At 33.7% G+C, this 24,299-nt stretch overlaps 2 protein-coding genes, 1 long non-coding RNA gene and 1 pseudogene across 4 annotated transcripts; 3 read left to right on the top strand and 1 right to left on the bottom strand.

Annotated features, from left to right (window-relative positions):
• Positions 5,373-10,481, top strand: LOC107612786 (protein SUPPRESSOR OF K(+) TRANSPORT GROWTH DEFECT 1). The gene is made up of 8 exons (XM_016314530.2): positions 5,373-6,165; positions 6,790-6,895; positions 7,596-7,794; positions 9,239-9,307; positions 9,389-9,463; positions 9,564-9,662; positions 9,750-9,905; positions 10,082-10,481. Exons 1-8 carry the CDS (start codon positions 5,685-5,687, stop codon positions 10,205-10,207), a joined length of 1,311 nt encoding a protein of 436 aa, XP_016170016.1. The 5' UTR covers positions 5,373-5,684; the 3' UTR covers positions 10,208-10,481.
• LOC107612787 lies at positions 10,626-14,045 on the top strand (annotated as a pseudogene).
• On the bottom strand, positions 14,144-16,866 carry LOC107612785 (pentatricopeptide repeat-containing protein At2g27610). Its single transcript, XM_016314529.2, has one exon. It carries the CDS (start codon positions 16,486-16,488, stop codon positions 14,191-14,193), a length of 2,298 nt encoding a protein of 765 aa, XP_016170015.1. The 5' UTR covers positions 16,489-16,866; the 3' UTR covers positions 14,144-14,190.
• LOC110265627 lies at positions 23,187-23,568 on the top strand. Of its 2 annotated transcripts, none has more exons than XR_002351787.1 (2): positions 23,187-23,258; positions 23,398-23,568. It is a non-coding gene; the product is annotated as an uncharacterized LOC110265627 (long non-coding RNA). The 2 variants fall into 2 exon arrangements; XR_002351788.1 differs by having other exon boundaries at positions 23,213-23,286.

The following is a 24,299-nucleotide window of genomic DNA, read 5'->3' as shown; positions in this document are numbered from 1 at the left end:
CCCATGAACTAATGTAAATTACCCGTAGGAAATAGAAGTATAGAACCTTTCAAATTTTAACTATAAAGTATTAGAGAAGAGTCCGTACATTCTGTAAGGGTGAGCTATGTATGGATTACATAGATCTAGATAATTTTTCTCTCCATTTTAACCACATACCAAACTTGTTCTAAAGATAGCAATAAGATTAATGGTACCACATATAGAATGAAAGTTATACCAAAGAGTCTTTGATTGTCTCCACAAGTAAAGCTTGAAAAGAAGTGATTGCCTCCTTTCTTCAAATTTTCACCTGCACCCTTTCCATTTATAGCTCCTCTCTTTCCTTCCTTTTTCGAAGCTCCCGTTCTCTCTCCCTTAACGTATTCTGTAAATAGTTTGAATATAATTAACATGTCAAAAAAGCTATTTAAAATAAACTGCTGAGTGAACGCCAGAATACGACTAAAGCAATAAATCAACACAAATAATAGATGCAGAGAATCAGCTACATAAAAAAAAAAGTCATCTCTGAGATGTATCACAAAAAGTGCTAGAGAAAGACATTTATACCGGCCGCTCCTCCCTTTTAGCTTTGTTCTCTCATTTTGCAGCATATTCAGCAGCTTTTAATTCAGATATATACTTATTGAACAAAATCTCCCTATCCCTGTGTCTTACATACTTATATCTTGTTTCATCCCTTAAACAAGAGATTTTTCTTTCTCACTAAAAATGCTGTAATCACCGCTGCACTGCAACAAAATCGAGGGTTCTGATTTCCTAATCCTCAAAACAGGTTAGGATTTCATTTTCAGTTAGGTTCTGGCTTAAACTGCTTCCTTGGAGGTGAACTTGCGACTCCAATGATTTTGCATCTTCGTTAAGCAAATTTACACAAATAAACAACACTCCTCAAAAGGAAGACCAAAAGTGGATGAATATACGCATTTAATAATTCAAAAAATTTACACTTGATACTTTGAGACCCAATATTCTTATTCTTTAGCTTAATCATATTGATTAAAATGATCAAAAGTAGAAGAAAATTTTTCTAATTTAATAGGAAATATAACCTATCATAGCTCCATCACTATCAATATCACCATGGTTCTTCTACTATTACTATCATTATCATTCATCAATTTCACTGTGATGTCTTGTACTGCCACATTTTCTTAATCATGTAATCTCAATGCTAAAATTTAAAACTATATTATAAGAGCAATGATATTTATCATTATTAGATTATCAAAGGTAAATTTCAATTATATTAAGGACATAAAACTCTATATTCTAAATCAATTATGAAAATAATAATGTATACTAAAAGATAAGCCATACGAACAACTAATATGAATCACCATAATCATTAATTTGAGTATAGTACCATGCAAATAAGAGCATATTTATTACTGCTATTATGCAAATTTAAATATTTCATCAAACGGGGATAGAAATATCAAAGTGTGTAAAAGTAAAAAATTTAGAAACAAACATGAGCATAGAACCATAATAGAAAGGTATAAGTGAAAAATGTAGAGTGTATATTCTTTTGCTATATAAAATGATTCTCATACTAAATGAAATGAAGCGAGAGATGACGACATCAACAACAACACAAGTATAAAGGAACAAAACTTGCATTACACGTTTTACATAAAGTGTAATCTTTTTTCCTTTTTTCTATTTAGTTTATGTCATAGTTGTAGACTTTGTCACTATTTAAAACATGGTATTTTGAGCTTTGACTTGAATCAATAGTTTTGAATGTATAGTACAAAAGAGCATTGATTTTAGATCATTGATTTGACAATTGACATCTAACTATTCACAAGTGATTTTTATGTGTCTTGTCTAAACCTAACTCTACTTTCTTAGATTTGTTTATTAAGATCGCCTATTACCTAGTAACTAAACCTATTTCTGGAATAGAAGAAAGAAATTACTGATTTGACATCTATCTATTGACAATTGACTTTTATGTATCTTGTCTAAACCTAACTTCATTTACTTAGACTTGTTTATTAAGGTTGCCTATAACTTAGTAACTATTGATAATTATTTTTGGTATAGAGAATAGTGAAAAAGAAAGTGAAAGAGAAAGTGGAGTAAAGCACAAGTAAAATAAGTGCATCACCTACTTCTCTTGACTCATATGCACTCATTGACTCACTTACTCTCCTTGACTAAAACTTCTTAATATTTTCTCACACAAATGACGTAACAGCAATAAAATTCAGCAAACAATGTACCTAACCTATGACATCAAGTTAACCATTTCCAAATTTAACTTCTATTAGAATCAATGTCGCATCTATAAGAAATAACTAACTATCTCAGCTTTAGGTAGAACAATAATGATACACAATATCCAACACAGGTTAAGCATAAGATGGTGATGAAAAGCTTACAAAATTAAAGTAACATTAATAATTGGGTGAGGCAGAAAAAGTTGACCCATTAGAAGATGACATTGATTCCCACTAATCTACAAATATACTCAGCTTTTGACCTGCCAAAGTCATCTTCCAAAGTTATAATGCATAAAATAATGACATTGATCAGAAATGGAATATATCAGCAATACATAAATAGATGTCTGAGTAAAATACATTTACATTCACCTATTTCAGAATTGTGCCACCAAATAGGGATGGTTTTGTAAATCAAACAACACAGTATTTTTTAAATCATATTGATACGTATGTATCTTTTTTTTCTTTTTTCTTGAAATATTTTAAGTTCTTGATAAAACTTATTAATTTCAACAACAAACAATGCCCAGATATAAAGCACAATCACAAAAACTATAAAAATTCAAAGGTAGTCTTTTTCTATTTACAATGGTTTAACAAAAACTCTTCCGTAGCTAAAAATTTTGCCATGACTTTCATTTTTTCTGTCCAAAGACCAAAAGGACCATACCATTGAGAATGAAAAAGTACATAAAACTGCCACAAATCTAAACTAACTCAAAGAAAATAGAACATAAAAGAGATTGTTGTAATAAATAAATTTCTATTTTACAACCCTCTAAAACTGCAAAGATATTTTATACCATTTTTATGGGCTAGCATCATTGCCCACAGTCCAAATATAATAAAATTTAGCACTACTTTCTTAAAATTCACCCACAATCAGGGACGGATCCAGAAATGATATTATGGGGGGCCAATAACACATATAATATTAAAAATTATGTAAAAAAATTATATAATATAAGATGTATTATAAAAATATACGGATAGAGAATATATTTTAAAGTAAAAAAAATGTGTATACTTTTTACTAACGAAGTGGTCGATTCTTCGTATCATAAAATTCACCGATAATAGAATTTGTGTCAAAATTTTTAACAATTTTTTTTTTAATATAATTAAAAGACAATTAGCAAGAAATTCATCTTTTATTTTGTTTCTAAGTTATTTTTCACAATATTCATAGTTTAAAAAGATCTCTTAATTATAGCAGTTGAAACAGAGAGAATTAATACCAAACGAATAATAAAACAGCCACAAGAAGAAAAAGAATTCACTTTATGAGATTTAAAAATTTTTATTTAATTAAAAATATTAGTAATAATACCTTTTTCAGATTTTTTTAATATTGTTACTTATTTTTTAGATATTAAAAATTATTAATATTTAAATTAGACTGAACTTTTATTTATATTAGATTAAATACTAAATATTTTTTAAAAAAAATTAAATTATACATAATAACTTATTACTATTAAAAAAAGTTGGGGGGGCCGAGGCCGCCACTCGCCCCCCCTTATGTCCGTCCCTGCCCACAATGCATTTTATTGATTTAGGATATACAACTAATTTAGTTAAGTGAGCCTAAGAGCACAAAAGTTTCTTGGAAGTGCACATTATGCAGATTAAAAGTTTCCACCACAGAAATAATGATATAATGAAGAAGAAACATAAAGCATAAAAGAAAAAAGAGTACCGCATATGTTAATGCTTAGCTCAATATCTAACCAAAACTAACTATAAAAAAAATTGAATTCCATCAAACTTAGGCAACCCAAATCACTTTGCCTTGTAAATTGTAATTGTAACTTTTATATCATGCTCCCTTTTTCAACTAATAAAATTATGCAAGCAACACATTTTTCCAAAAAAAAAAAAAACACACCGAAAAACATAAATTAGCAAAATATCATACTTTTTAACAATAAGTTGAAATTTTTTATTCTGGCCCAATTATTGAAACCCCTCATAAGTATCACCAACACTTTTAACAAATATTGATCATTGGAAAATCTAATAACTGAAGTTAACCTTTGCGGCTTTGCCATAGTTGGGTCCACCAGAGGGGGCACAATGAAGAAAATAAACAAAATAACAAAATTTTGAAGAAAAACAAGGATCATAGAAGTAAGAAATCAAATCAAAGTTGAATAACGTACGAAATTGGCGGTATTATATGCAAGCCAGGATAGGTTCGATTCCTCACTACCTTAGCACCGCGCCAAGGTGGGTTTGATTCCTTACTGCAATCGCGTCCCGTCCAAGATGGTTCGACTCCTCCCTCCCATCGCGCTGCCCAGATGGGTTTCTTTCTCTTTTGTTTGGTGCCGCCAAAGTTAGAAAAGTGAATTAGAGTTGGTTGTGGTGGAGTTTGATGGAGGCAGAAGAGACTGTTGAAGAAATAGGAGATGCTGCTGTAGCTGATTTGTGCAGATTTTTCAGCGGATAAACATATTCATTCATTTGAATGGATTGATTCCTCTTGCGAAAACTCAAAATGGGAAGAAGGGTATTTGAGTTTTTCAATAAAAATAAAAGAAGAAAGAAAGGATAAGAAGGTAACAGAAAAAAAAAAAGAATAAAGTAGAGAGCAAATTATTACCAACTTTTTTTTACTATTCTCACCTAATTATTTACTTTTTGAATATTTAAAATAAAATTTATTTTAAAAAAATTCAAAATACTAAAAAAATTACATGTCAGTACTAACTCTTCTTAGTTTACTAATATAAAAGATAGTCATCTTATAAGTTTAGTTAAGGTATGTATCTCAATATATTATGATTTTTTATTTTAATAAATATACAACAAAGTGTAATAGAATTTAAATATTATATATTTTATATAATTTTTTTTTTAATTGGCAACTTAGCTAAACCGTTATTTCAATTTGCCACTATTTTCTCTTCGGTTATTAAATTGGAAGTATATAATTTCCCATTTTTCCTTAATGGCCTTGGCTGGTAGTTTCATTTGTGGGCTGGGCTGTCGGCATTGTCTCCACATCCTCTCTCTATGTTTTTGGTTTTTGGGACACATTTGTATCTTCGAGGTCATTCTAGAGAGGCCCAAATAGCCTAAATAAACTTTTTGGGCCTTATAAGACAATAAAATGGCAAGACCAAAAAAAAAAGGACAATGAGACAAAAATAGCTTCACAGTGAGAGAGCAGTAACCCCTTCCTTTAGCTTAATCAACCCGAAATTAATCGAAACGCGCTTCATCCAAACACATCCCTAAAATTCTTCAGAATTCAGATTCCATTTCCCTTCACCTGAACCCGATCGCTTAGATCCTCACACCTTCGAATTTCAATCCCAAAGATCCATGGCTTCTTCGAATCTCTAGGGTTTTCCCCAATCCTCATCAAAACTCTCAATTTCAAAATTTTCTTCTTCTTCTCCATATGCCATATCGTAGCTCTAGGTTGAGGACCGTAAGAAGATGTATAGCAATTTCAAGGAGCAAGCAATAGAGTACGTGAAACAAGCGGTGCAAGAAGACAATGCCGGAAACTACGCCAAAGCGTTCCCTTTGTACATGAACGCCTTGGAGTACTTCAAGACCCACCTCAAGTACGAGAAGAACCCTAAGATCAGAGAAGCAATTACCCAGAAGTTCACCGAGTACCTTCGTCGTGCGGAGGAGATCCGTGCCGTCCTCGACGACGGCGGCCCCGGTTCGGGGGCATCCAACGGGGATGCTGCAGTTGCCGCTAGGCCCAAGACCAAGCCCAAGGGCGGGGAAGGTGGTGGTGGGGATGGGGAAGACCCGGAGCAGGCGAAGCTGCGGGCCGGGCTGAACTCCGCGATCATAAGAGAGAAGCCCAACGTGAAGTGGAATGATGTCGCGGGATTGGAGAGTGCCAAGCAGGCTTTGCAGGAGGCTGTGATTTTGCCTGTCAAGTTCCCTCAGTTCTTTACTGGTTGGTTAATGATTTTGCTTCTACTTTCAGGAATTGCAATGTGAATATCGAATTGAACTCGAACTTGGACTTATCGTTATCCATTTTGAATGACGTTGCTTGTTACTTGTTGATGGTAATGTTGCTAATGAGAATCTGAGGGATTCTGTGTGTTTCACATTGGTTATTGTTTCTAGCTTCTTATTAGGGATATCAAGAATTTGGGTTAGTTCTTTCAGTGTGCTTTTAATGTAAATTTACTATTGTCTTAGGTGTTTCTGACTCTTTAAGGATGACAAAAAAGTTTTCTTTCTGCTGAGTTTTTAGCTTAGTGTGGAAATCATATACTTTTAAAATAAGGGTCTGCTTGGTTGAGTAGAGGAAAAGGGGAAGTATAGGATGCTGTGATTACATTTCAATTTTTTCCTTCTCCGATCTCTGTCTGATATATCAAGAAAGTGTAAAGGGATTCTTATTCTGAAATTTATGACGACCGGATTTTTACTAACTCTTCTATGCAGCCACAATGGCTTTGATTGAAAACGTGATTTGGACTTCTGTAAGCAATAGGAGATGGTTCATATTCATTAAATATTAATTTATTTCTATGGAATTTTATTAAATGTTACTAATGGTATCCTTCAGGTAAAAGACGACCATGGCGAGCATTTTTGTTGTATGGACCACCTGGAACAGGTAAATCATATTTGGCCAAGGCTGTTGCAACAGAAGCTGACTCCACATTTTTCAGGTTAAATATATATATTCTCTTGTTTAAGATTTGAATATAGTGTATATTTCATGGTGTTGAGAAATCTACCAATTCTGGAAATTGCCAAATTCAGGGAAAATCATTAGAATGCCTTTATATTCATTAGCGAAAATGTTAGTCTCAATTAATGCTTAGCATACAGTTTATAGACATTATAAAAGCCTAAATTGCAATACATAATTCCTGCCATCTAGTATAAGATAGGATTTTTGTCGTCATAGTTGTGTATGGGGGTACCTCCAGTAACCGTATAAGATATGTATTTATTTTTTACAATAATTTCTTAAAAACTTACAGTACAATCATCAAAAACTGAATATCATTATAACCGACTTCCTTTATCCTCTATGGATTCAGTTTCACCTTCAGTTTTGACGTGATAAAAATGAGAAATAAAAACTAAAATCTTGTACCTTTTGCTTTAAAAATTTAAAATTTCAGTTATGACACAATTCATACCAGGTGGTGCATCTTTTGGAAGGTGCTGTGTTCATAATTACCTTTCACTTCTAATTCATCAAGAAGATTTCTCGTCCTTTTCTTGACAATAGTTTTGGTTCCATTGGGATACATTTAATACCTATTAAAAGATTTGTTAGTTTTGTTATCAATCTTGGTTCATAAGAAGACATGTTCTTGCAAGAATTTTTAACTTCTAAATTCTTAAATTCTTCACCAGTATTTCTTCATCAGACCTTGTCTCAAAGTGGATGGGTGAAAGTGAAAAGTTGGTTTCAAGCCTTTTCCAAATGGCCCGAGAAAGTGCTCCTTCTATAATATTTATCGATGAAATAGATTCCCTTTGTGGTCAGCGTGGAGAAGGCAATGAGAGTGAAGCTTCTAGACGAATTAAAACAGAACTTCTGGTCCAAATGCAGGTAATTGTTTCATGGTGGGGATGTGTTGATAAACAGAGTCACTTGAATTACATTATGCACAACGATAAGTGCTAGTAAACCACAATTCATTTCTCAAGTTCTGTGATATACACATTGCATGCTAATTTTTGCATTGGAAAACAAGTGAACTAGGGGAGGCCAAAATTTTCATGTTTCAGCATACTAGGCCATTGTAGTTGAATAGTATTGTGGGGCTGCTCCAATTCATGCTTGAACCTGCTTGCTGATATTTTGTTCTTCGAGTCACACAAGTGTGCAATAACAAATTAGCATCTGAACTATCATTAGTAAGTAGTAACAAAACAGTAAAGGGAATAATTTTGTTTTAACACATGATTTTCTTCATATTAATATAGTTATTACTTATCAATCATTTTGGTATGGTTTACCACATTTAGGCTCTGATTGGATATTGTCTTGGGATAGAAATAAAAACGGTGTGACGGAGACAAAAAGAATTGTTATTTTATCTTGTTAGGTGACAGTACTAAATATGAAACATAAAATTTGCAAAATAACATTTTTGCCCTTACCACCCTCAAGTTGTTCCTTCCACCTTGCCGCCACTTCTCACCAAGACAAAACGCATCGATCCAAATCAAAGTAAGCAAGCTCCAGTAACTTCCTCAACACCCAAAACCAAAACAGAAATAAATCCATTTTTTATTTAGAAAAAAAAAAGAAGAAAAGAGGATCAGAGAGAGAGAGAGAAAGAGAGTGGTTGAGAAAGACAGAAAGAAAGAGAGAAGCAGATGCGGAGGAGAGAAGGAGGAAGAGGCAGCGGAGGGACAGCCTGCGTTAAGGAACAATAAGATTGAGAAAGAGAGAAAAAGAGAGATCAAGAAAGAGAAGAACGAACCAGGGGCGGGGGAGGAGGACAGAAAGAGAGATCGAGCAAAGTACCAAGGGAGGAGGTGGCAAGGGGTCCGGAGGCAGTGTAGCGATGGTGGCAGAGGAAGGTGGATGCAGCTGTGGTAGTTTTAGATCCAGATCTGCATCATTATTAGATATATATCTGATTTTGGTGATGGAGGAACAAGGTTGTGGCAGCGGTATTGGCACTAGTCATAGTTGCAGTTTCTGCTGATGAGGAATGATGGGACTGTGGGAGGTGTGATTTCTGAAATTAGGTTTGGGAAATGTAAAAGGTATAATTGGATTATGAAAATTTAAAGGGGATAGTGTTGGAAAGAAAAATAATTTTTATCTGCCTCCCTGTCCTAGGTTCTAGAGTGAACAAAAATTTTACCTTAATTTGTTCTAGGGAATGTAGACAATTATTTGATTTTGTCTCAAAACAAGATTCCGTCTATATTTTTATTTTTTGTCTCCGTATATTTGTCCTGGGACGAAATCCAAACAGAGCCTTAGAATTTCTTTCTCTTTGCAATTAAAAATGCAGTTTATCCACTTTATATTGTAGGGTGTAGGACACAATGATCAGAAAGTTCTTGTTCTTGCAGCGACAAATACACCCTATGCTTTAGACCAGGTAAGGCAAAATTATGTTTCTGTCATTATGTGATATCATATAGTCAATACAATGTTGTATTAACTTGATTTGTAATTTTAGGCAATAAGGCGTCGTTTTGATAAGCGCATATATATTCCACTACCAGATTTAAAGGCTCGCCAACACATGTTCAAGGCAAGAATAATGCACATGATTATCATATGACATGGATTTTGTTGAACCATATAAACCAATCGGTTTCACTATGCATTTTCTGGCTTGATGAATTAAACAGGTGCATCTGGGAGATACTCCCAACAACTTGACTGAAAAGGATTTTGAATACTTGGCTAGCAGGACTGATGGGTTTTCTGGTTCAGATATATCTGTCTGTGTAAGTTCGACTTTGATATTGATATGAAATAAGCGGTTTCTGTAATCTTAGATGCATTTCAAATAACAAGTTTTTGGACTTTTTCAGGTAAAGGATGTTTTATTTGAACCTGTTCGCAAAACCCAAGATGCCATGTACTTCTATAAGAGTCCCGAGGGTATGTGGATCCCTTGTGGACCAAAGCAACCGGGTGCAATACAAACCACCATGCAGGACCTTGCTTCAAAAGGACTTGCTTCTAAGGTATTCAAAGTTATGAAGATATTGATGAATGATGATGGTTGTAGGAAATTTTATTTTGCCCGGAATAAAAGGATAAATGGTTCTTGAGAAGCTGAATTTTTAGTTTTCCGACCATGTTCGTATATGTCCTTACTTCATGTGGGTAGATTCTTACTTTTTTAAAATCCCCTATGCAGATTCTTCCACCGCCGATTACTAGAACGGATTTTGAGAAGGTACTTGCTAGGCAAAGACCTACAGTTAGCAAAGCTGACCTTGATGTTCATGAAAGATTCACCAAAGAGTTCGGAGAGGAAGGTTGATTTTGAAGGTGCACTTTCTCGTCGAAGAAACGCCTTAATGTGTATTGTGATGCTTTGTAATTTATTTGGCTGTCGAATCAAGTGAAATAGCTATTTTTGGGGATCGTAGTCCCCTCTTATGAAAGATGGATTTATAAATGTCGATACCTTTTTGTTTTTCTTTCTTTCAATCCTAGGTGGATGCTCATTCTCTCCTAAATTGTGTATAACGGAATCTGAAACAATCTGTAAAAGAAAGAAAAAAATCCGTATGCTTGTTGCGTATGTTAGCTTGCAATAATGGCGGGTTCACAAAACTGAGTGACCATAGTTCTGTAGTGCAATTTTGGTTATCAAGATGGATGAAAAATACGGGTTCACAAAACTGAGTGACCATAGTTCTGTAGTGCAATTTTGGTTATCAAGATGGATGAAAAATTAAGTGGATATGCTGCACTAAGCTTCTATTAAATCATAAATCATTGGAAAATCAGTACTGTTAACCATGTGATGTGACCATAATGTTTCTGAGAAGTTTGATTGCTGATTCATTTATGTGATCTAATTTCCCAACTCTCTCTCTCTCTTATCTAGTTACGTAAACAAAGTGCAAAACGTACCTACTTAAACAATTTTATTAAGAGTTCGATTCTTGATTATATTGAGGGAGAAGACCTTGAGTTACTTATATTCACTGGCATGAGACAACCAGACAAGCATACCCGAAAAAACTTCAACTTATTCTGTTGGGTATGCATTTAGCAATAACTGCATGAAGACCAAGAGAAACGAAGAAAAAGGAATGTGTATATACACACACACACACAGTAGTGTGCTAAGAGAACAAGTAACTGATTGTTCAATCAAATTTTCAATCAAGTGTCTAAAAAAAAACACAAAATGAATCAGCGTTTTTCTACTCTTTAATTTTAATCTATATTCTTCTTCTTCGTCCCTCTTCCTTCTTTAGCTGCTGCCTTTTTTTGTTTTTCTTCTGTAAGAAGAAAAGAGCAACGGAATAATGTTGTTCCACCCTTTTGTCTTATTCTTTCAAGTCAACTACCTAACTTTTTTCTTGTCCTAGTTTATTTGTTGGTGCCATATTCGTGTGTTTTTATATTACTATCAGTCTATCACGTCTTCATTCTTATCAAAAACCACTAAACCAATAAGCTCCAGAAAATAGATAAATAAAAAGTCAAACATGCATCTTATTCCTATATAGTCCAAAGCAAAAAATAGCGTCAACTCCACGGGGCGGAACCTTCATTGAGTGGTCCCTTCCAAATTATTCAGTTTTGGCAAACTCCGGAAGAAGAAGAAGAAGATGTATAGCTATGGTTCTTTCAAGGATCAGGCAATAGAGTACGTGAAGCAAGCAGTGCAAGAAGACAATGCCGGAAACTACGCAAAAGCGTTCCCTCTTTACATGAATGCCTTGGAGTACTTCAAGACCTACCTCAAGTATGAGCCCAACCTTAAACATGAGGGAAGCCGTCCAGCACAAGTTCACCGAGTACTTGCGCCGGGCCGAGGAGATCCGGGCTGTTCTCGATGAAGGACAGCCCAGTCATACCTACTTTCGGCCTGTCGAAAAGCCTGGTGGTAGTGGGACTGGGCTGAACTCAGCGATCAAAAGGGAAAATCCCAATGTGAAGTGGAGTGACGTGGCAGGGTTGGAGAGAGCTAAGCAGGCCTTTCAGGAGGCTGTTATTTTGCCTTTGAAGTTCCCTCAGTTCTTTACTGGTTTGTTTAGCTTTTCATTACAGGATAATATTAATTTTGAGGTTAACTCAAAAGCTAACTCACCAAATAACATAGGATCTATTATAGTATTTATAATGTTATTTTGATCATATCCTTAAGTAATTTGTGACTTTCACAACTTTTCCATTAGTCCTCTATACACACACACACACAAATGATGAGTTTTCTGGTTGAAGTGACATTTTTAAGAGCTGAAAGGTTAAAATTAGCTTAGCTGCAAAACAATAATAATGTTACATGCAAATTTTTAATGAACAACTTATGCTTCATATTCACAAAATGCTAATATGTATATTTAGTGGGGTAAATGTCTTTGTAATGGTGTCTTATTATAGGTAAACAACAACAACAGAGAACTTTTTTGCTGTATGGACCATCTGGTACAGGGAAATCATATTTGGCTAAAGCCGTTGCAACAGAAGCTAACTTCACATTTTTCAGGTAAGTTTATTTAATTATTCATTCTATCTTTTTCTTGAGAGCAGAATAGAGTTTACTAGGTTTAGAAATCTACCTGTTAAGGAATCTGCTATATTATAGAGAAAAATCTTTACAATGCCTATGTATATTCATAAGTGAAACTATATATATACTGAATTTCATAATAACATGTTTTTTTCCCTTAAAGTATTAATATTGCCAACATTTTTAACCTTTTGAAATTTTTTATAATCAGTGCTTCTTCATCAAACCTTGTATCAAAGTGGAAGAGTGAAAGTGCAAAGTTGGTTTCAAGCCTTTTCCAAACGGCTAGAGAAAATGCTCCTTCTATCATTTTTATTGATGAGATAGATACCCTTTATGGAGAAGGCAATGATAATGAAGCTTCAACAAAAACTAAAACAGAACTTCTCGTACAGATGCAGGTAATAGTTTCATGGTAATTAGTTTGTTTGTTTACACTTTAATTTCATTATACACGACAGCAAGTCAATGGTGTTAATATTAATAGGCCACAATTCAGTGATGATAAACCCACTTCATATTTTACAATTGCAGGATATAGGATACAATGACCAGAAAATTCTGGTTATTGCAACAACAAATGCACCCTTTGCTTTGGACCAGGTGAGACAAAACTAGCAAAGTTTTTGTGATCTCATGGAGTCAATACAATGTTGTTTTATCTGATCACTGATCAGATTGCAATTGCAGCCAATAAGACGGCGGTTTGAAGCGTATATACATCCCGCTACCAGACTTGAAGGCTCGCCAACACATGTTCAAGGCAAGAGCAATGAACAAGATTATTGAATGAATGTTAGATGGATTTCATTGAGTTACATAAACCTAACAAATGGTTTTTACTATGCATTTTGGTGGCTTGATATCTTGAACAGGTGCATTTAGGAGATACTCCTTACAACTTGACTGAGAGTGATTTTGAATACTTGGCGAGCAGGACAGAGGGGTTTTCTGGTTCAGATATATCCATCTGTGTAAATTCAACTTCTATATGAAAACATAACTAGTTTCAATGAACAAAGATGAATTTCAAGTTTTTGGATCTCTGCTTCAGGTGGAGGATGTTTTATTGGAACCTATTCGTAAAACCCAAGATGCCATGTTCTTCTATGAGAATCCTGAGGGGATGTGGACCCTTTGTGAACCAGAACAACAAGGTGCTGTGCAAACTACAATGCAGGAGCTTGCTTCAAAAGGACTTTCTTCTAAGGTATTCAAGATTCTTAAGATATTGATGAAAATGTTCTTAGACTAGGATCTTTTATGCACTGATTGCTTATTATTTTCAAAAATTATGCAGATCCTTCCAACCCCAGTTACTAGAACAGATTTTGAGAAGATACTTGCTAGGAAAAAACCTACAGTAAGCAAAGCTGACCTTAAGGTTTATGAAAGATTCACCAAGGAGTATGGAGAGGAAGGTTAATTTTGATGGTGGAAGTTTACCTTGACTTCAAATTATATTGATATACAATGTAATTAATTTGGTTATAGACATATGGTTATTTTTGAGTGGCAACTCATGCTTTGTTGGCAGATCAATGAACTATTTTCTAAACTACACGAATCATATGTTTTCTGTTGGTTTTGGTTTCTCATTTTGAATAATATCTATAATCTTTCTTAACTATATACTTCACTTCCTATTCCACTCTTCACATGAGAAATTATTTACTAGGCTTTCCTAGAAAGCTTCATAAATTTTTGGCAAACAAAGGATAAATCTATAGAAGAATCTTCAAAACAGATAATTGAGCATATTAACTAAAAAATCACCAGTAGTCCCCACATGTGCACACACCATCTTTGAAATGGTGAAACCGATTTGAGTCCCTAACAACAATATATCTCTGTTCAATGAGTGATACTAACTTAATGAAGTTGTGACAATCTACACAGACCCTAAGGTTCTTCACAATCTGGAGTGGAATTCCCGGATTTGTAGCTATTAACCCAAAGGCAATTGCCAACCTTTCACTATGGTGAGAAAGAACAGTTTCTTTTTGTTCATCTTCAAGATCGTGGAACACATAGTTTGTATCAGGCTGATAACCTGCATCCCTCAAACGGATAATCAACTCTGAAAGTTTAGCGTAAATGTTGTCTGACATAGGATGTGATGTGTCACCAGCCAAGAATGAATAGGTTTTGTTTTTCACCTCAATCCAGCTATAACCAGGTTCTTTCTTCACTTTTCTCCTGTCCATTAGCCTCCTCACATTAGCTCTTTCTTGCCAGTTTCCTGCTTCAGCATACATATTGGATAGCAGAACATAAGCTGCTGAGTGTTGCGGCTGAAGTGAAACAAGATTTTCAGCTGCAAGTTTTCCTAGCTCTATATTGCGGTGTACTCTAGCAGCTGCCAAAAGAGTACACCAAATGGTTGCACCTGGGGCAAATGGCATTCCATTTATGATATCAATGGCTTTCTCCAACCTCCCTGCACGGCTATATAGATCAATCATGCAAGAATAGTGCTCCACTGTTGGACTAATGTGGTGATCATTAATCATTATGTTGAAATACTTTTCACCCTTGTCCACTAGACCGGCATGAGCGCAGGCGGAAAAGACACCAACAAATGTTACAACATCCATTTCCATGTTTTGTTTTTGCATCCTGTCGAATACCTCTAAAGCTTTATTGGCCTGACCATGTTGCGCATATCCCGATATCATCGAGTTCCATGAGACCAAGTCCCTCTCCTGTTGTCTTTTGAAAACCTCATGTGCACTCTCAATATTGCCTCTCTTTGCATACATGGTAACAAGAGCACTACTTACACACAAAGCATTATTTAATCTCATTTTAATTGCACAAGCGTGGAATTGTTTTCCTTGTTCTACTGAGGCCATTGGAGCAGCACAGGCATTAATGATGCTAGAAAAGGTATACTCATTTGGTTTAATCCCCTCCCTCGTCAATTGGAGGAAGGTTTTGGCAGCACCTGCGGTTTCTCCTGTTTGTGTATACCCCACTAACATGGCTGACCATGCTATTATGTCCTTCGCTTCAATTCGATCAAAAACTTTTCTAGCATCATTAGTACTTCCCATCTTAACAAAAGCATCTAAAAGAGCAGTACCTACTGAAGATGAATTCTCGTAATTGGTTTTGATAACTTCTGCATGTATTTGAGAAACAAAAGCAACATGTTGCACGGTAAGGATGGCAGAATACGTGAAATGATTTGGTTTAACACCTTCCTTCCTCATGCGAGAGAACAAATCTATAGCCCGATCAACTCGATCATTCTGCAAGTACCCAGTAACCATAGCAGTCCATGATACCACATCTCGAACTCCTTGGTTCAAAGAAAAAACACTAAAGGCATCATCCATCTCCTTGCACTTGCTCAATGCAACCATCAGTGCAGTTGTGACGTTTTGGTGAGCAAAAAACCCACTCTTTAGAACCCTACAATGCAGCATTCTTACTAATCTCAATTTTCTAAGGCTAGCACATAACTTGATAACAGTTGCAAATGTCAAGCAAGTAGGCTTAGCCCCTGCAACTTGCATTTGATTAAAAGTTTCCAATGCTTCTGAATCATGTCCATTTGTCACATGTCCTGCAATAATACTATTCCAAGAAACTGAATCCTTATTCTCCAAATCATCAAAGATAGCTTTAGCATCATTAAACATCCTTGACTTTGAATACATATTAATAAGAGAATTACACACATGCGTCACTGTCTCAAAACCATGCTTTATAACCATGGCATGAACTTGAATTCCTATGCTAATCTCACCTTCATTGGCCAAGGCTGCAATCACGGTAGAAATTGTATACTGATTAGGCCAATACCCCTCACATTGCATTTGACAATTCTGTGAATATCCGGCAAGCAAGGAAGTCCATGACAACACATTCTGGTGGCCCATTTCGTAAAAAACTCTCTTCCCATCACTAACAGCCTCATTTTTCATGTACATATCATCTAGAGAAGTTCCGACACTAACATGGTTTAAAAGTCCAACACCGCCATGGAAGGAGTTGGTACAAACTTTGAGAACACAAGAGATGGTGGAAGCATTAGGGATCAAAGCATAACGACAAATGGCCATGAAAAGGCAAATAGCCTCTTGGGATTGGTAATTACGAGAGTAATGAAAGAGCAAGTGATTATGGTCTGAGGTCCCTCAGGGGAATTTGATCAAACAGGTTGTGTGCATTATGAGGGTTCCAAGAAAAATGAGATTTTTGCAGCAGAGTATTGGTGTGGTAGTTCAATTCCAAGTCTGAGAAGGGGGTATGGTGAAATGTTAGTAACACCCCTCAAAGAAAGATTAAGAGTCATTTCTTTTTGGTAACATCCAATGTGGTGGGAGTGAGACACACCAATTTCAAAAAGCAAAAAGAGGGAGAGGGAAGGGATTGTTCTTCAGTTACATGACTCTAATCATAAGAGACACTCCATTTTAAAATCTATCTTCGATATTATATATTCGGGAATATTTCTTATGCAATTAGTAATATAATATCAAAATATTTCAATGTTTTCTTAACATACGTTTTATCAATTTTATGGAAGAAAATAATTTACATACTGCATTAATTTTCAACCACAAAATTAATTATATTATTATATTTCTTATATGCTTTTTATTTTTTTGTTTTATGTAATTAATAAAAACATATATGTGACATTAAATTTTTGCTAAATTTTGTAGACTTCATTTGTGTAAACATGTTGAAAACATATTTTTTGTTAAGTTTACGCCTTTACAAGAGTTGAAAATCATAATATGTGAGGTTGAATAATATGCTAAGTGTCATAATAAGGGTACTAATATAATAAAGCCAAATTATATCTCTTACTGAAATATCTTATTGAGTAATTTGCTAAACTTGATACTATCTATTACTATAAGATATATGATGCTATCTGGATACAAATTTTTTAAAATTGTTATATTAATACAATGTTTTAAAATTTTATTGTTTATTTTTATGAAATGTTATTGAAGTGTCTTTCTTCATGCAAAGGACACGCCATACACTAAATTGAAAATGTAGATAGATATAAATAGTAGTTATTATTTGATTATGAAAATATTTTTTTTTAATTTTTTTTATCAAAAATAAAAAAACTTAAATTTGTGACTTTTTAAATGAGTATGAGAAGATTATGTCATTTAAATTATAATTCATTAACTTGAATATGAAAACATTAATGATAATGTAAAGAATGATATTGATTATGATTTATGAGTTAGTATATAACATATATATCTTCTTGTCCATCCCAAGTCGAGTTGGTATTAAAATTAGCGAGGAGGATAGATTGATTTGGAAACATAATAAAAGTGGAGAATTTTGTGTAACATCTTTTTTACAGATAACGTACAAGAATAAAGAATAAGATGTGCAGTGGAATATATGTATAACTTGACAAGACATTTCGGAAAGATTTAATTTGGTGCCGCCTAAGGGAGATCTTCTAACATAGTTCGTAATCTTGAAAAAACTCAATACAAGAAGAGATAAGCTAGTAAGATGTGGAATTCTACAAGATAATATAACTTTATGTGTATGTGTTTTGTGGGGAAAAAAAATCATTTGACTGATGTTATAGGTATAAATTTTGTTGTAATTAAGTTTAATTAAGTTGGTTCAATTATAATACAAACCATTTTTAAAATAAAACACGTAGCATGCACTCCAGTACTCTATTATGCACAATTCAAAAAGTCTGTGCTATATATATAAGTCTTTTTATATTTTCTGTAGTACACATATTTTTGTTGGAAAATATATAAATTTCAAAATATAGCACACAAATTTTTGAAGTATAACATACAAAAATTGGTATGTAACACAAATTTATTAATATAGTACACAAATTTTTGCATATAGTATACAAATTTTTGAACTATAACATAAATTTTTGAAGTATAGCACACAAATTTTGNGTTCTATTACACCATATCACATTACATGTATAAATCAAAGTGAAATAACATACACTCCTTCATTTTTACAGCACACAAGTAATCAAAGCTAATAGTTTAGTAATTTACACTAATTTGACAGATATCATTAAATAAATTTTGGTTTATCATAGCACACAAATTCACATATATAACACAAAAATTAAAATTATAGAATAACACCAATCTTTTTAACAACTCAATTAAAGAAAATTAAGATCATCATGAATAGCCATAGTAACAAAAATAAATAAAATATATACAATAGCACACAAATATTAAATATAGAAAAACAATACAAGTAATCGAAACTAATAGTCTAGTAACCCACACTAATTTGTCAGAAATTATTAAATAAATTCTGATTTATTACAGCACACAAATACTTAAGTATAATACACATTTTTATTTAACATAGCATACAAATTCACATATATAGCACATAAATATTGAGCATAAAAAAATAATATAAAAGACATTACACCTTTTCAATTTCACTCAATAAAAAAAAAGAAAGAAAAGAATGAAAGAAGAACAAACTGAAGTTTAAATTTTAATAATTTGGTTAACTTAGTTAATGAAAACATTTGTACATAACATTTTTGAAACTGTTTATTATCTTTTCCTTAACTGTAAAGTTGTTAGGTGCTTATCGGGTTGTATTTTGAATGAATGATTATTAGATATGAAAAAAGATTAAACGAGGTCAAAATTTACAATTTAATTTGTGTTTGACCAAATTCTATAAGTCTAAACTCCATTCTTTTACTTTATTTTTTTCCCTTAAATTTCTCTTTGGATTTATTGAGAGAGTGAAGGTGGGAGAGGATGAGTTGAACAAATATAATTTTAACAAAAATATTATTAATAGCAGGAGCGGATGTATTTACTGGATAGTCCAATTTGTCCTACTATATAATTAATTTTGACCACACCCTTCAAAAGTCCAAATTCCTAACCCTTCTCCTTCTCCCCTTTTCTAATTTTCTTACTCTGCTCCAGCCTCCGCCCTCCACAGCTCCACTCCAGTCCTCCAGAGTTACTGTTGCCACTCCGCCAGTGTCACTGGCTCACTGCCGTTGACGTCGACGTCCTGTTCAGGCATTTAGCGTTTTTCCTGCGTGGCTCCATTAGTCTCTCCTTGCATAGCTGCGTACCCGCGTCTGGTTCTACGGCTGCCTTCTTCTTCCGCGTGACTGTCTCACTGGTTGTGTGGTTCTGTCGTTGTGTTCCTTCGGCATTTGGTTCTGCGTTTTTTTCTGCTTCACTGGTTGTCTGGTGCTCTGGTTCTGCCTTCTTCTTCCTCTTTTGCGTAATTGTGTTTCTCTTCTGGTTCTGCCTTCTTCTTCTGCGAATCTGCGAATTATTGCGATCCTCTTCACTTTTTAGTCTTCAGAAGTTTAGCTTTTGTCTTGCTGCCGCTGGTGCCGCACGGCTACTGGGTTCTACCTCTTGGAGTTTAACAGTTCAGTCTTAAACTTTTGGTTGGTACATTCATAATTCACCAAAAATTTGAAATACTGAATCACTGATCTACTTGCTTCATTGCTTATTTGTTTTATTGTTTGATAATTGTGCTAGTTTGTTTGTTAATTGTGATTAAATTTGTTCAGTCTATGTAATTCTTAATTTGATTTTTTAATCTGTTTGTTAATTGTTTTTGTATATTGAGTTATTTTGAATTAGAAATTTAGGATATCATTAGTTGTTGTGGTTGGAAATTAATTTGAATGACACATGTTTGTCAGTTTTATATTTATAATTTTATATTATATTTTTAAATTTGTGTAGAATTGTGAATTATTTATATTAGTCAATTAACTTAGGTTTATAATTTTATCCTATTAGTAATGGAGAAATATTTCAAAAGAACGTTATCACTGGAGATTGGATCCTAAAATAATTCATCAACCTCTTCTAACACTACAACAAATAAGGGTTTTCGCAACGGTAAAAAACCGTTGCTACAGATCGAAAAACCGTTCCTAAAACCTTAGGCAACGCTTTGGCAACGGTTTTTAACCTGTGGTATATGCGGCCGATACCAATGCTCAAAGGTAACGGTTTTTCACCTAAGGCAACGGTAACAAAAAAACCGTTGCCAAAATCACTACAAAAAATATGTTTTAGCGACAAATTTTTAGTGGCAATAACATAATGGCCATTAATTTCTTAATTTAAGTGATGTTTTTGCGGCAATTATATATTTTCCATTGTTACTATATCTTATTGTGGTAATTATCTTTATTGCCACTAATATATTTGCCATAGAATTATGACTAATATTATTATCATTAAAATATTTTTTAATGAAAAAATTTTAGTGGCTATAAAATTATGGCCAGTATTATTCTTATTAAAATTTTATTGTAATAACAATTATTATTATTACTATCATTACCTTTTTAATAAAATATTGTTAGTGGCCATAAATTATAGCTAGTATTATTTTTAGTAAAATAATCTTGTATCTAAATTAAAGAAATAATTCAAATAAGGGATTCAGAAAAACCAAAGAAAGACGTCGTAGAGAAGAGAGCCTAACCTCACCACCGAAGCTCGCCGTAGCGGTCGCTGCCACCCTCGCCGCTACAGTTCAGATCAAGCAACTGTGCTCTTTGACTCAGATCCTTCTATCCCTTTCTATGTTGTTCAAAGAAGAGAAAGACTCATACCTATTGCTTTCTATCTTTCTCTCTCATTTTCGATTTAGGGCTCACGAACTCGCTCTTTGACTCAGATCCTTCTTGCAGCTCCGATCTGCTCCTTCAGGTATCGCCGAGTCGACTCGTTCGCAGCTTCGATTTACTGTGCTCTCTCTTACAACTCCTTCATTTCATTCTCTTCCAAGTTAGATCTTCGCGTTTGCGCTTGCGTTACTCATTATTTTCACTGTTTTAGATCTTGCGGTTCCAGTTCTTAAGTTTTGAATTTAGTTTTCTGCTATTAATGCTAATTCTTGTTCGTGCAACTAAAGCTATGTGTAGTCAAATGAACTGTCGTTTGGTTTATTTTTATTTTTAATTTAAGATGTGAGATGATAAAGGAATCTGGAATTTGGATGATACCTGATTTATGTGCCTTTGATTTGTTATTATTTTTCAAATTCATGTGCGTAACTAAAATTAGACAATCGTTTGGGATCAAATGGGTTTTGTTCAAGTGACTGTCTCATAGAAACAGGGGATCTGAAGTCTGAACAACTAGAAATGGGTTTTGTTCAAGTGACTATCCTGTAATATGTCATTCTAATTTGGTTTGGTTACCAGGAATTCAAGCTGGGTCAACTCCAAAGCCAGATTCAGGTTTTAGTCTTTATTTTTAATTTAGTCTTGAACTTAAGAACTGTGTTTTCTTCTTTGTTTTTAATTTAATTTTTTTCGTTGTCGCGTAAACTAAGATCCTAGGTTCTAGGCTTTTGTTTCCTTAGATTTTGGGTTTAGAGTTGTTCGCTTTCGTCCGAGGTACTGTTATGAAGATGTTGGGTTAGTTTTCTGTTACGGTGGTAGTGGGAGCATGGTCCCATTTTCTGGAAACTGCTAATGGTTGGGGGTTTTATTTTGCTATTTTATTGGAAGGCGTGGTTCATTTTTTTGTTATAATTTTGTAGCTATTTACCCACTTGTTTTGTAAACTACTTATTCTTGTCATGTCCTTGTCCCTATTACAACGCTATTATTTATGTTTATTGGAATACCCCCCTTTCTTTCCTTTCTCTGTCTCTACCTTAGAAAAATAGAAACTGCTCCCTTGTTGTTTTCAAGCTTTCTCTTGCTGCTGTTTTATAGTTTATATTTATTTATTCTTATGCATTGACTAGGAATCGTTCTGTGTATTTTTTTGCATATTGATATTTGAGTATTTGTCGCTTGCCATTTTTTCTTTTAAAATGTGTCGTTTATTATTCTGTGATAATTACAACTAGATTTACTCAGGTAGCCACAGCTTAGATAAACATGAATGATACCGGTGTTTTGCTTGTCCATGCTATACTGTGACTGTGGCTTTCTTCTATTCTTTATTTTTCAGTTTGATACCAATTATCAGAAGCGATAGTACTTGCTTATTGCCAAAGTACTGCATCCAGTTGCTTATATTTTTTCTTTTAAGTTAATGAAAGGCATGTGTTTGAGTAATCCTTCTGTAAAAGGGATAGTTCTTCATGACTAGTTTATGGGATGAATATCTATGACATGATTTGGTTGTATTATCACGGGCTATATATTTGATGTGTTGTTTCATTGCATGATTCATCACATTTTTGGTTGAATTTTCAGGTTACTATCCCTGTTTCCTCACATCGATTTTCTTTTATGTTGCCGCTTAGCTTAATTGCACTGCTTTTTGCACTGATCTGTTTGTTTTACTTTATGTATTAACTTTTCTTTCTTTTTTTTCTTTGCAATTTGCATATCATACCTCCTCACCATTGGTTTTGGTGTTGCTGGCCATGCTCACATGTTGGACTGCATATAGAACTTAGAAGAACTGAAGAAGTATGGGTGTATATGTGAGCTTTTCACAAAATAAGGGGGTGTTGAATTAGTGAATTACCATTTAAGTTTTACCCACTTTGATTTGAGGATAGGTTTGTGACTGACCTTGTGACTGAGCTTCTTTTCAAGTAATCAATGAGAATCTATTCTCATTAGTACTAGTTTGTCATATGCTAAATGCTGATGCACTGATCACTAATTCTATGCATAGAATAGATTATCACTTGCTAACAAATCTATGGTCCCCCTTCTCCTTCTTTTTGGGTCTAATAATGCTTGTTGACTATGAATTGTGTTCATTACTATGACACTTCACTTCTTTTTAGTTCCCTTCTGCCATATTTATGCCTGTTTCATTTGGTCTCGAGTACCATAGTGTTTTTTTCTCTGATTCTTTTTAAACCTTAGGTACTGATTAGTTTAATTAATACATAAGGTTGTAAATTGTAGTTAATAATCATCATATCCATTACTGTTATATTTATGTCACTATTATGTGAGAATTTGCAGCTTCTAATGATTTCTTGAATTTTGTTGCTGTTGATAGGGAAGAAAGCAAATTATTTCGATTCAGAGAAAGACTCGATCACATAGTTTTTTCTTTCTTTCTTTCTCTTTTTCTTTTTTTGCTGTTATATATAATTTTGTTTTATTTTTTTCATTTTTAGCTTGAATTTCATTGAGACTGTTTCAAAGATCACACCATACCTCATATTTTTTCGGGAAAGATTTGATGCTTTTTAAAGAACGGTTTAGAACCGTTGCCTGACGTAACGGTTTAAAGCCATAACTGGATAGGCAACGGTTTTAAACTGTTGTAGTTTTATTATTCACAAAGCCAATGGTTTTAAAGCGTTGCCATTAGTGTCGTTTTTTGGCAACGGTTTTAATACCATTGCCATTTTATAGTTGTCTTTGACAACGATTTTAACACAATTATGTTTTGTGACTTTTGACAACGATTTTTTATAATATATAATTTTTTATTTACAATAAGTTTCTCATGAATGAAATTAGTTCCAACTTTTTTTTTAATTTAGTGTCAATAAATAACCTGAACTATCTGAATCAAATTACTAAAGAAAACTAATTGAACATTTACCATTAAATTTGACTTATAAAAATTGTTGTAAGATTCACAATCACATTATATCATCATTGCAAAATAACATAATACTAGTCTACATAACTACTTTTACTTATATCATCATCATTTTTCAAAATATCATAACTATAGCCTAAGGGTGGCAATTTCTTCATTTTTCTTCAATAAAGTTGGTGTGGTAACTCGGCTTGAGTGGACTCTCTTGGCTTCAATGGCAACTGCTTCACATAAAGAACTAGAAAGAATCTTAAATATGATCTTTATCTGTATAAACATTTTTAGCAGATTAAAAAACTTGAATACTAAGCATTAAAAAGACAAACACAAAGTTATGTACCAACCTT

The sequence above is a fragment of the Arachis ipaensis genome, chromosome B08 (assembly GCF_000816755.2).
Source record: "Arachis ipaensis cultivar K30076 chromosome B08, Araip1.1, whole genome shotgun sequence".
In the NCBI taxonomy this organism is placed as follows: domain Eukaryota; kingdom Viridiplantae; phylum Streptophyta; class Magnoliopsida; order Fabales; family Fabaceae; genus Arachis; species Arachis ipaensis.
The sequence above is the reverse complement of the archived record's forward strand: the minus strand, read 5'-3'. Positions and strand labels throughout refer to the sequence as shown.